This window comes from Pogona vitticeps, chromosome 4, assembly GCF_051106095.1.
Source record: "Pogona vitticeps strain Pit_001003342236 chromosome 4, PviZW2.1, whole genome shotgun sequence".
In the NCBI taxonomy this organism is placed as follows: Eukaryota; Metazoa; Chordata; class Lepidosauria; order Squamata; family Agamidae; genus Pogona; species Pogona vitticeps.
The window spans coordinates 53,830,160-53,842,800 of NC_135786.1; the positions used below are offsets into that span (position 1 = coordinate 53,830,160).

The 12,641-nt window shown below is 37.6% G+C and overlaps 1 protein-coding gene across 1 annotated transcript in view; it reads left to right on the forward strand.

Moving 5' to 3' along the window:
• The window catches only part of NUDT3 (nudix hydrolase 3), a 44,244-nt gene extending 32,972 nt beyond the window's left edge, over positions 1-11,272 (forward strand). Inside the window, exon 5 of the mRNA XM_020796037.3 lies at positions 460-11,272. Within this exon, the coding sequence (XP_020651696.1) occupies positions 460-632 (173 nt within the window). The 3' untranslated portion in view covers positions 633-11,272. The remainder of the gene's footprint in view (positions 1-459) is intronic.
• Positions 11,273-12,641: the final 1,369 nt, after the last annotated feature.

Genomic DNA, 12,641 nt, shown 5'->3' on the forward strand with positions numbered 1-12,641 from the left:
ACGGAACGAATTACTTTCGTCTTGCGAGGCACCACTGTATTTGGTAGGAAGGCAAAGGTAAGAGTTTTAATTTAAAATATGCTTTTGAAGGATATGATTTTTAATTCATTTAATGTTTCATGTTTTCTATGTGTTTCCTGTTTTCTTGTTCTCCTTCAGAATAAACAGATAAAGAGTAGGTTTTAAAAAACATGTACATTTATTACAATAAGGACTTGCTGGTATGACGTATACATTTACATTGTGGAAATCTCTATATTGTTTTTATTGCATTTTGAAGAGGTGAATCTTCAGTGAATAAATTATTCCATAGCAATTGTGTTTGTAGTACAGTTGTACTTTCAGTATGATTGTACTTGAACCATGCACACAGTTTATCTTTGGAAATATAGAAGGAATTGCACATTCTTAGTTACTTTTCTGCATTGCTAACTTCTCCCTCTCTCTGTTTACCTGCAGGAAGAAAAAGGGAATGGTTTAAAATAGATGATGCCATAAAAGTTCTGCAGTATCACAAACCTGTGCAGGCCTCATATTTTGAAACATTGAGGCAAGGCTATTTGGCTAACAATGGCACTCCTGTTGTGACCACATCATTCTCAAAAGAGAGTGCACTATCTGACATCAGATGACTGAAGATATCTTTTTAAGAGAAGTAGATCTTGAAAAGTAGACTGATATTTGGATTTTCCTTCCTCCCCCTCTTCTCACTGCTTTCACATTGCTTCTTCTATCAAACAAGACGTGTGCAGCAGCATTTGGCAGAGCAATGTTGAGTGTTGCATTCTAGTGCAAAGTGGGGTTTTCTTGCTTTTACTTGGATATGTATTTTGTAAACCACATCTTGTGCATGAAGAGACCCTTCCCTCTTAATATTTTGACAACCTGAAGAGCAAGGCTGCTTGTTTCACCTTTGCCTTGTCATTTGAAATGTTTTCATGTGTACTATCCCACCCCTAGCCATCCCTCTTACCTTTTTAGTTAAAGAAGGCTACAAATATATGATCAGTTCTTTAAGTCTTAGATTTTGTTCAGCAGAAAGCTGTTGAGATCTGTGTGGTGGCCACTTTCTCAATGCATGTGTGTATTCTTTTTTTAGATGGAGAAACATAACACTTTAATTTTGCAGGATTTTAAAAAAATGAGCTGCTTCTGTAAAGGAGGGCTTCATAATCTTGTTTGCCTTGTTTTTTTTTTAAATATTTTTTGTGACAGTGCTAGTGGCTGGGCCAGTTTGATACCTTACACTCCATTCCCTGACCCCAGCTTAATCCAGTGACCCTTGGTGGATAAGTCCAAGTTACAGTCATTTGCATCCCTGGTGCTCCGTTCATTCTACAGTTGCAGCCAATAAGTCATCTTCTAACAGTGGACAGAACACAATGAATTGGTCACCATTCGCTCAATGGCATATGGCCTCTGAAACGACGTGAATTCCAGTCTCAGTAAATAGGAATCAGGGATTCAAAATGAGTTTATAATTAGTGAACTGGACCATCGAGCAGCTATGCTTTCTGCTGGCATGGATTTTTTTCTCTCTTCTTGTACACCGCTGATATCTCTTCTTGTCCACATGCCTTACACCATACTGAACTGGATATTATAGTTTGTGCTAAAACATTGGATTATACTTTGAGTGTCACTGCACAGTGAGACAGTAAAGTGTGTCCCTGAATAGAAACCCAGGGAAGAATGTCAGTTGTCCAATCTCCTCCTTTATCTGTAGCATTGCAGCACTTGTAAATGCACCGTGGAGATGCTCAAAATGGCGAACTTTTATCTTTCAGTGGTTAAGGTACAACTGGCTCCCAAGCAGAAATGCTGTTGTGGAGAACTGTGTCATTTAATAGGATAGTTAAGCTGATACATTGGTGTCATTGATCACCTTTTTGTTTCTATTGATGTATGTTTCATGCTGTCTTGATTTGCCAACAGTGTTGTCTAGTTGGGAGATTGTGAAAAGGGCTGTGGGGAGGGGTGGGATGTGGGAGATTTTGGGGAGGGGCATTAGTTAATCCCTGGCTTGGGACAGGACTTAGTTGCTATATTTGGTGACTACTTCTTTGTCACAGTATAGCCAAGATGTGAAATTAAATCTGCAGTACTCTTATTTGACTGATAATTTTCTCTTGCCATTAATTTTAATAACATAAAATTGTCCTGCAATAGTTGAGCAGCATGAAGAAGTACATGTGTATACTTTCTGCTTTAGAAGGTTGCTGTGGAATTTGCATTCTAATTCTGGTTCTTTGCTTAATTACACTATTTTCAGTAAATAAGATATCATTTCATAATGGATTTCTAACACCGAAAGCTATACACAATAGAAGGCTGAGAGGAAACATTGAAAAGTGGCTTAAACTTGAATGTCTAGAACAAACGCAAAACTTTGCTGTGCCACTTCATTGCCCTTTACCTTAACAATAAAACGAAAAATTAACTGCAAAGGGCTTTACTAGTGTCTTGAAAAGTACAATACAATTTTCCTATTAAGGAATATGTGGCACTTTCCAGTATAGCAAACTGTTGCCTTTAACTAAGGAGTTTGGGTCTCATTGGAATAGATTAGGATATAGAAAATCCTTGAAAGACTGGCTGCAGTTTTAATATCTTCAACATGTACACTTTTTAATGACTCAATTTTTTTTAGGGTTGTTAAGCTGATATTTAGGGTAGGATATTATTAATAATTCACTAAGAACTTGGTGAGGGGTGGTCAGAAAAAATAAACTGTGCCAAGAGTGTAGTTTAATGTGGGATGAACTGATTCTATTTAAGTAACTGCATTGAGTCTCTGATGTTGACTTTATAAACTGGAAATGGAAGATGTAATTCGTAGGGTACAAACAGTGTGGATTCTTCAGTTGTATATTTTTAACTCAGTCCTTGTTCTTGTTTGCTAAACCTGATCTTTTAATTTGTTTCTGATGCACTATAGAGTTCACAGCTTTCCCAGCATCTCAGGGTATTATGTAATAAATGAATCGTGAAACTGCTTAATAATATAAATGAAAACCACCACATTCTACTCATTTTTTTCAAAGTTTGTCTAATTACACTGGAACCTTTTGTTCGGCAAACCATACATCTAACATAGTATATATAAGGTATCTTCAATTCAGATCCAGTCCAGTACTAAGTACTTATAGTGATCCTCAGATGTCTTAAACTTTTAGTCAGTTTAAATCATGCTAGGTTTTATCATAAAATGTGTCTTTCTTTGATCTCCATGTGTAGAACATTCTTAAATCTGTGTACTGTAATCAAGGGCTGCTGGCAAGAACAGTAAAATGTACTTGATAGTCATTTTTCCCCGTGCAATAATCTTTCTGTTTAAATCCAACATCCTGAAGACTGCATATGCCCCCCAACCACTGTCCATCCCATAGATATTGGAAACCCTACCTTTCATGTCTAGGTATAAATTTCTTGATAGTTGCAGAGAGGAGGTTGAATATTTACTGGAAAAAATGCTGAGTTTGTGCAATTCACAGTTTAAGCCTTTGCTTGTATAGCTTGAACAGTATTGTAGATTTGTTGGTATCTATTTGCAATAATCTGTTATTAGTTCAGAGCTGGTGCCAGAGCATATACCTTGGGTCTTTGTTTTGTCAGCCCTTCTTAATTCATGGCTGATGGTGCTCCTTAGGAATATTTTTTTCAGTGAGCTTGTACATAGCTGCTGGATAATCTTAATGGATAAAATTCTGCTAGTAATTTATGCCTGTGTAAGTCAAATTGCATAACTTACCATGGTGAATTATCATTAAGTAATGAGGCATTTGTTACATTGCAAAGCGCATGTCCAATTGCAGAAAAAGCATGCCCTGCAATGTAATGTAATGTAACAGGGGTCTCATTACTTAGGAACAGATTGCTGCAGTAAATTAGACAATTTAATTTATATGTTAGATAAATTGCCAGCAGGATTCTGGCAACCAAATCAAACACAATGGCATTATGAATAAGAAAGTACAACCTCTGCAACATTTTTTCAGAAAGAGAGATGAATTTTTCTCAGATATTTAAAACAGCTTCAGGGGCTCTGCAGTTATTATCTGTCAGCCTGTTGTATAAAATGCAGTAGTGATTTTCTAATCCTCTTGTATTTCTGTGTCATAATTAGAAAGTGTGTTATGTAGAATATGCTGGAGTATTTTGATGTATCTAGTAATATTTTGGGGTTTAACCTTGAATGAAGCCCCATTAGATATTTTAAAAATGAAAACCTGATGCTATTTCATGGATGTTACTGTAGATGCAGCAGGGCTTTTATCTCCCATTCTTCGTTATTAGGCAGTCTTTAATTCTATCCCTCTGTCCCCAAGATCTTCCCCTTTTCCAACAAACTCATCTTGTTACTAGTTTGAAATTTGGCCAGTCCAAAAATTGAGTGCCATGCTTGTGTGCCGAGCTACTGATTATAACCAAATTTGCATATTAGAAGTAGATGGAATGTTTCTTGTGTAACAGAAAATCAGTCATTTTATATTAGAGGTCTGTTTGTCTCCCATCCTCTTGAATGTCCAAATTCCTTTTCTTCCAGTTCACCAGTCCCTCATCAGTACAGTACTTGCTTACTTGCATGGGAGATGAGAGCAATAAGATGCAGAGTTATGAGCAGGGATCTCTTCTTCCCTTTGCCTTTCAGGCTTCTGCTGTGCTGTACAACCAACAGTACCCTTGAGGCAGGTTTATTGAAGGAAAGAAAGGCATCCCTGCAATCATCCTATAGTTGCTACCCCAAGTTATGCCAGCTTCATAAGAGAAGTGTTTGTGGGTACTTTGCAGTCATGCTGGGAAATGGGGTAGAAGAAAATCAAGATTAAAATCCGTGCCAGAGAAAAAATTGACTGCTATAGTATATGCTAATATTTGAGGTATCCTGAGCCTCTTTAAAGTCCTGTCTCTGAGTTTGGAAATACTAGGTCATTAAAATCAGTGCTTGCAACTGAGGTGAAAATTTAATGGAAGATAATGTGTCACACTTAATTTAAGCCCCTCATAGATTTGTATCTGAATCTGCAGTTGAGCTATTCTTAAGCATGGAAATTAATGCATATAAGTAGTGAATATTGGAGGAATTTTTGTGTGGTAGTCATTTCTGAATTTGCCTGTTGTCAAATATTAAAAGTGCAGCTTGCCTCAAAGGGTGTAATAGTTTAAATCAAATTTAGACTGTACATATTTCTTAATGTCCAGTTTTGTTTATCTGGTAACATAGCTTTTGCCAGATGCCGGGTGCTGAGCTTTATTGGGGATGAGGAGGGGATGGAGAAGAGCACAGAGGTAGTATTGTGGGGCCATGTTACACTGGGGAGGTGCATATGTATACTTTAACCTGTGTAATAAAGGAGCTGTTTTTAAGTACAATTTGCCACCTCTCATATTGACAGGTTTTATTAGGGCTATTAATACATTTTCTTTCCTAGTATGATTGTTTGCTTTGTATGAATACTGAATTTTCCCAGTAATATACCTGGGATTTAATATTTCATGCTTGTATTTGGTAAAGAATGCAAGTAACATTCCTGAAATTTTAATGGAATTTTTACAGGCTCTCACAAAACTCTCTCACTGCTTGGCTATATTAATTTTTTTAAAAAAATGTTAGAGATGGCTCCTAAATATTATCATGAAAGAAATTCCATAGTAGAATTCTGTGAAAGAATTTCAGCATGATCCTAGTGCAGTAGTTTCCAACCTTGGGTCACCAGATCTTTCTGTATTATAGCTGTTAGATCCTTGACCAATTGCTGTGCTGCCCATGGGGGTGTTGATCCAAGTTTGGAAACTTATCACTCTTCTGTGTGTGTCCACTTGGAAATGTGTAGGCTGATGGTACTTTGTTAAGTTTGTTATTTTGATGTGCCACATTACTGCTCAGCTATAATAGATTGCATTTATTTATCCCTATACAAAAGCAGTATGATAATTCACCTTTTTATCAAATGTCTGAGTTTACACAGATCTATTGGAGAAAATTTATGTCTAGATTCTTTGATCTCAGCTTCAGTTTTCTTTTGTGTATTACCTCCTATCTGTGATGGAGGGTGTGATGGATTTAAAGACCACTCTGCCAAATGTAACTAGTGTGCCCTTTTACAGGCAAAGAGGTATCATTTTGTATTCACTTTATAAAACTGTGAGCATTATTGAGCAGTATTAGAAAATGTGTGGATGTTTGCGCAGTCAGAACATATTTTCATTTGCACTTGATGTTTAAATGGATACTTATTTTATGGGATGGTTTCTTGCATTGCTTCCTAGAGAATAGAGCTGAATCCCTCTAAGCACTTGTCTTGTACCCAAATATCATATTTTAGTGTGTCGTCTGAGAAATGAAATTGTTGGAATGGGCAGGCATTGGAGTATGACTGGGTGTTACTATTTTGGGATGTGGATTTCAACAACATGTACTTCAAATGGCAACTATGGGAATTGGTCCCAAGATGAGCCCTTACCCTTACTGAATGTTGCTTTTCTCAGCAAAGCATAGGCAAGATAGGAGACTATCAGGTTTTGTGGGCCATATGAAGTGTGAGTATGAAGTTATTTCCTTATGACTGTTAATTGGGTAGTCATCTAAATTAAATTGTTGCAGTTAAAAGAAATGAACATCTCCTTTGTTGGACATAAGAAGAGTAAACAAATCACTGGTTTATTTTTTGTGCCACTAAATGTTGAGCTCTGTTGCCCACTTGCTCAGTTTGCTTTGAGATAGACATGCCTTCTGCCCATACCGTGGTTCTGAGCTGGAATTCTGCTCCTTCTCCCAGATCAAAATGCACATTTCTTGTTACATGGAGTCTGGCTGTCTAAAGTCCTCCATTCAGATCTACTGGTTTCTTATAGCTCTGTGTATATGCTCTGTCTAATAATTTTACATGTAAAATAGTTACAAGGTTAATCATCTATGAGGTCTGCCTCTTCAGGCTGATATAAAATTGCTGAGTCAGTTTTTTAAAAGTACAGTATGTATGTTGTACAGTCGAAGTATTTTTGTAATATAAAAACATGAACATGTTCAATTGAGCACCAGAAGGAATGTGGCTTGCTACCATCTCTTGCAGTAGTTTGTGGACAGACATTCATGTCCTTGTTAAACTATATTTTATGTGTTCGTCTCCTTTCTGCACTACTTTGCCATTTCACGTAAAAGGAACATACACTTTTAAAAATATGTTTGATAGCAACTTTTGGAAGCTGACTAGTGTAGGATTTACTTGGAATACTGGGATGATCTTACTTTGTCCGTTTACCCTGGAACCTTGGCACATTTTGTTTACTCTTATTGGGGTTGACACAGTACTAAAGATTCTTATAGTGACTGTCCCTGATGGTACAAATGATATAATTGCATGCCATGAGCCTCTGAGATTTCTAGCCTGGGCATTCTGTTTTATTGCTGCTACCAATAGAAAAGACACTCTTTGTGATGCAAAATATAGAAACTTGGGCTGCCCTTGATACGTAGTTTGTTTCATAGGAGTTCCTTTTCGTAGAGCCTGCTTGCTACCAGATCTGTCTTGTACAGAGCCATGTATTTAGTATCGCAAACGCTGCACAATGAGAACACAGTATTGGAGCTAACTTACAGCATCTTCAAAGAAGAAGATTTAATGGAAAATGCAGCATAAATCTCATTTTCCTGAGGCTTATTAAATGGCTGGGATCTCTGACCTTTCTTTTATTTACCACGTTCTCACTGCTGCATTCTGCACTTCCCTTTAGAACTCAGCATAGAACAGTAAATGGCATCTGAAATGTTTAATAAAATTTTCTCCCTCTTTATGCCTTTAGCTTATTCTTATTAGATATAAATTTTTGGTGTATGTAATGTCAGTAATAGAAATTGGACAAATATTTTGATTCTGGATGGAAGTGGTTCAAGAATAATTGCCTTAATACAAATAGTAGCCTGAGTTCAAATGGGAAAGAAGACTGGTGGTTAGAGGATGTAAGAAGGCAGTGTCAGTGATGATTCATTTAGAATGGGTAGGGCCTTTCCATATCTATCAATTTATTTCCCAGCCACATTTTTGCTTTTGTGTACCACTTTCAGAAGCATATCAGACAGGAAACACATCACAATTTCCCTCCCTTAAGTTTACAAAATGTAACAGATTGCTACTTTAAAAAATAGTTGGATCAGAGTTCCTGTGCTGGGATTAGATGGTCATACAGTGTTAAAAATTAAAGTTATAGATGGTGCAGGCTTGTTGTGGTAAGGGAGAAATGTCACTCATCATTAATTGCATCACAAGCCATATCTAAAAGCAGTCACAACCAATGTACCCTCTAACTTTCAGGGGCTCCGCCTCTCTCTCACGTGACTTTGCTACTGAGCTTGCATGCTACTCTGTCCCCCCCCCCCCCGTGTGCTGTGATCGCTGTGTGGAGGGGAAAGACAGCTGTGCGGAGCTTGCCTAGCTTAGAGGGGACCTTGGTCACAACTCTTGTGCATCCAGCAATAAGGATATCCTTTCTTGGATGAGGATTTCATCTCTCAAAATACAAAACCCTGCAGCTGTAGGCTAGGAATTGCACTACATTGTAAAGAACTGCAAACTTCAGAAGAGGGATGGGCACCAGCAACTGATTGCATGGAAAGGCTTTAAGATGTTTTAGGCCATTCTGGAAGTAAATGGTTGTTTTCTCTTAGACTCGGAAAAATAAATACACTGGAATTCCAAATTGACAGGTTGAACGTTAAGTCTTTGTCACATACAACTTGTACCCATCAAAGCAGAGAAGGGAAACCTCTGGATATCATGGTTTTCAGAGGGTCCTCAGAAAGCCCACATATCTGGAGTGGGAGTATTCACCAGTGTGCCATTTTGCTTCCCACTTAGGAATGTGTTTGTTGGGGAATCCCACTGTTACTTCTGATCTATAAGATAAGTGATACCCCTTAGTGTTTTGTTGTCTTCTTTACTGGGAATGCATATTGTGAATGGGAGTCCTGCTGTTATTGTTTGATGATAAGAGAAAACAAGATTTCTTTAGTATGGTGCTACCATCCCAAGAAACTTAGTTGGTTTGGTGGTGGTGGTGGGGTTCTGTGCAGAAAGAGGCACAGAATTCCATTTTGCTCTACATGAAGAATTGAGATACGGACACTTACATGGGTGCAGAGAAAGAAGATGTCAGAGGAAGGGCAATGGAAGGGTTCAGTTCTCAATTTCATCCAGTCTGCCAGATTGATCCTCAAGGTCAATTTGACCCCCCCAAGAACAAAATGACTTTCTGCTGTTGTATTAAATCGTATATGTTTTAAGAGGGGTTGTCAGGCTAATTGTCAAGTTAGGTCTTATTTGCTGCGGTGAAAGTTTGGAACGTATAAGTGGACTGCAGAGGTATATTTGTGTATGTGTGCAAGCTTGATTTTTGAAATGTTCACTTGTCTAAATGCATCATACAATTAAAACACTAGCATATTGGCTGGAGAGATTTTATGCCAGCCTATTCTGTGCCGGCTTTGTAGGAAACCTTCTTTTACAGGGGAGCATTGAAAAATATTATTTCTGAAGCACCTGCCATATGAAATTATATAGTCTACCACTTGTTCACCTTCTGATTCTATCACATTTGTAAACTTGGGTTTACAATGCAGTCCTATACATGTTTACTTCAGTGCAAGACCCATTGAAGTAGCAGATGTGGGATTACCACCTTTTGTCATAAAAGAAGCAGTCTTGTGTTTCCTTACAGAAACTTTTACATGCACATGAATTCTGAGATCATTAACAAACCTTAATAAAAATTCTTGTTTATAAACGTAGCACGAGTCAATTCTGTGATCCACTTTTCCCTAGTCTTTCTGAAGATCACAATTATTTTAAGAGGTGACAGTCTTTGCAGCTCGCTCTCTCTCTCTCTCTCTCTCTCTCTGTGTGTGTGTGTGTATGTGTGTGTATAGAGAGAGGAGCTATGCTCCCCATTTATAGAAAGTGTGTATCCATATAAATAACATTTAAATACTTACACTTATGGAGAGTTTAATTTGATGCAAACCATCCACAGAGCAATCTGACTTTTGGTACTATGTATTTTAGAAACACTAAAGCTGGAGCAGAAACGCACAATACTAAGTTATATGCACTGTTTTTTTCCTGTCACTTGGGAGTGCTTGTTTATGTGAATATTTCTAATATCAAAGATTTCATTTTCTGTTTGTACTTGACAGTGTTCACAGGAGTGCATAATAACTTTGAAACTAGGTGTAGTCTGATCAGAACAACATTGGATACTTTCCTATTGAATTTGGACCAAAACATTTTGTGTATCTAGGGGTGTTATGTGCAACATCTCCAGACTGTGTACTAAAAAGCTGCTCTCTTTACTGAGCCTTAGTGAAAAATCTACACAAGCAAAACTCTAAATATCTAGGGAGAGACTTTTGCTGAAATTTCTGGTTAGATGCCAAATGATACTAAGGAGCTCTTTTAGCAAAGCTGCACAGATACATTTCAGTCAGCTTCATTTGGACAATATAAATCTTTGAATGCATTATCATTCTTTGCTTAACCAGGACCAAAAAGTATATCTCAATGACTGCAAATCCATTATCCTGAATAATTGGGTCATGCTGGTGTGTGGTTGCCTCAAAGATTTGAACAGAGTTGAAGGGCAGGGGATTGCAAGATCATTAAAGGTTACCACTCTTAGTGGACTATTTTTGCAACAGGTTTTTTTCTAATTTTGAAATTGTGTTTCCAGAATGAAAGATTAGCAGTTGATTGCACTGGAAGAATAGTTTGGAAAATGTTTGTGCTTATATGTATCAGAGAAAAGTTTGAATAAAAGTATGTAGCATTTAGGACCAGATTGTGGTTCAAATCTACATTTAACAACTTCTTGAACATTTCTTTGTATGATCTGATGCTGTGTTTTGGCTTTGCACAGTTAATATGGACATATTTACTTATGTGTCTCAGCAAGTGTAAAAATCTGATCTTTCTATCATTTCAAATGTAAATTTTTGATTTTTTTTTCAATTGAACAGAACCTTGCCTATGTTGGGCCAAATATCCAGTCAAGTATGAATCACTGTAGAGCAGTGGAAGTCAGAATGGGATTCATTTTTCTCTAACAAAGAGCTGGGCCCTGCTATCTGTACTGAAGTTCTCTTCCTCAAAATCCCTTCGACGTTAGGGTTATGACCTAAAACAAAGATAGCTGCTTTGATTATTGCTTTTCAATTTGACATGTGTAGGTTATAATTATAAATAAATGCTGCCAACCAATAAATGCACACATATTTAACATACAGGTTCATTTACTGTGTAGCCTCTGTTTTTTTCTGAAAACCCCTCCTTACTGTGACATTATACACAGTTCCTGGGGAGAAATGGGAGGGGACAGCTATCTGGTAATTGGTGAGCATGCAACCATGATTGTCTGATTGCTATAAAAAGAAAAGGAACTAATTCCTTATTTTCCAAACTTTGGTCTTCCAGGTGACACTTCGTTATGGAAAAACTGAATTTTCAAACTCCCAGACAATTTATTTTAAAAGATGGGTAAGATAGAGAAGTCACCAGATTTTCTGGAAGTCACCAGATTTTCAAAAAGATTTCAGTGTTGCAGAATGGGATTAAAAATTAGTTTGGGGCTTCAGAAGACTGAAACCTACTGATGGGGATAGTGTTTCTTTGTACAAAATAAAGGCATTGCACAGTGTCATAAACTTCACTGCATTAGCACTTTCACACTATTATAATCTTGCAAAGCTTGCAAACAGGCTCCTGTTTAGTTCTTCATTTGCATCGTTTCACATTGTGTTAATTCCATCTCCCAATAACATGACAGGTGCAAGTCATTTGCTCTGTTGGTGGGAGTAGACAGCTACAGAATTCTTTGGCACTTAGTTTTCAAGGCAGTGTTAATCTGTTTGCATCTGTTTCACAGTTTGTACACCAAGGACAAAGGGCAAGACAATCTCCAGAAGAAGGTGGAGGAAATAATTATGCATTAGTGATCTTTGTTGGCAGGAGAACAGGGTTCAGTGGCTTGTATTGCAGAGCTGTTAAAAGAAAGTTCCCTTCCTCCATTCATTCCAGTTCTTGTAATTGAATAAAAATAATACGGCTGGGGGCCTTGTCTGGCAAACACTTTTAGTTTGCCTGTTAGATGGAATTAACATTCTCTGTTAATGGTGGAATTGTAATGTCTTTCCTGGAGCATGGTATTGGAATGCTGTTGAATGGTTCTCAGTAATGGAAGTAAGAGTGTGTATCTCAGAGTAGGAAGATGTTAAATGATACTGCAGAGTCTGATACACTGGGTTTAACTTTTGGCTACAAGTGGCCCATCACAGTTCCATTTGTAGTCATCGTGACGAAGAGTTATCGTTGGTAGATCTTCTTGAATAACTTCCCTCTACCATAATGGATATGGAGCAACTGATTGGTTCAAAATTGGTGGATATGGAACAAGTGATTGGTTCAAAATTGGGAAAGGAAATTAAAAGACACCTGCTTCTTGGGAGGAAAGCGATGACAAACCTCGACAGCATCTTGCCAACAAAAGTCCGCATTGCCAAAGCTATGGTTTTTCCAGTAGCGATGTATGGAAGTGAGAGTTGGACCATAAAGAAGGCTGACTGCCGAAGAACTGATGCTTTTGAATTGTGGTGC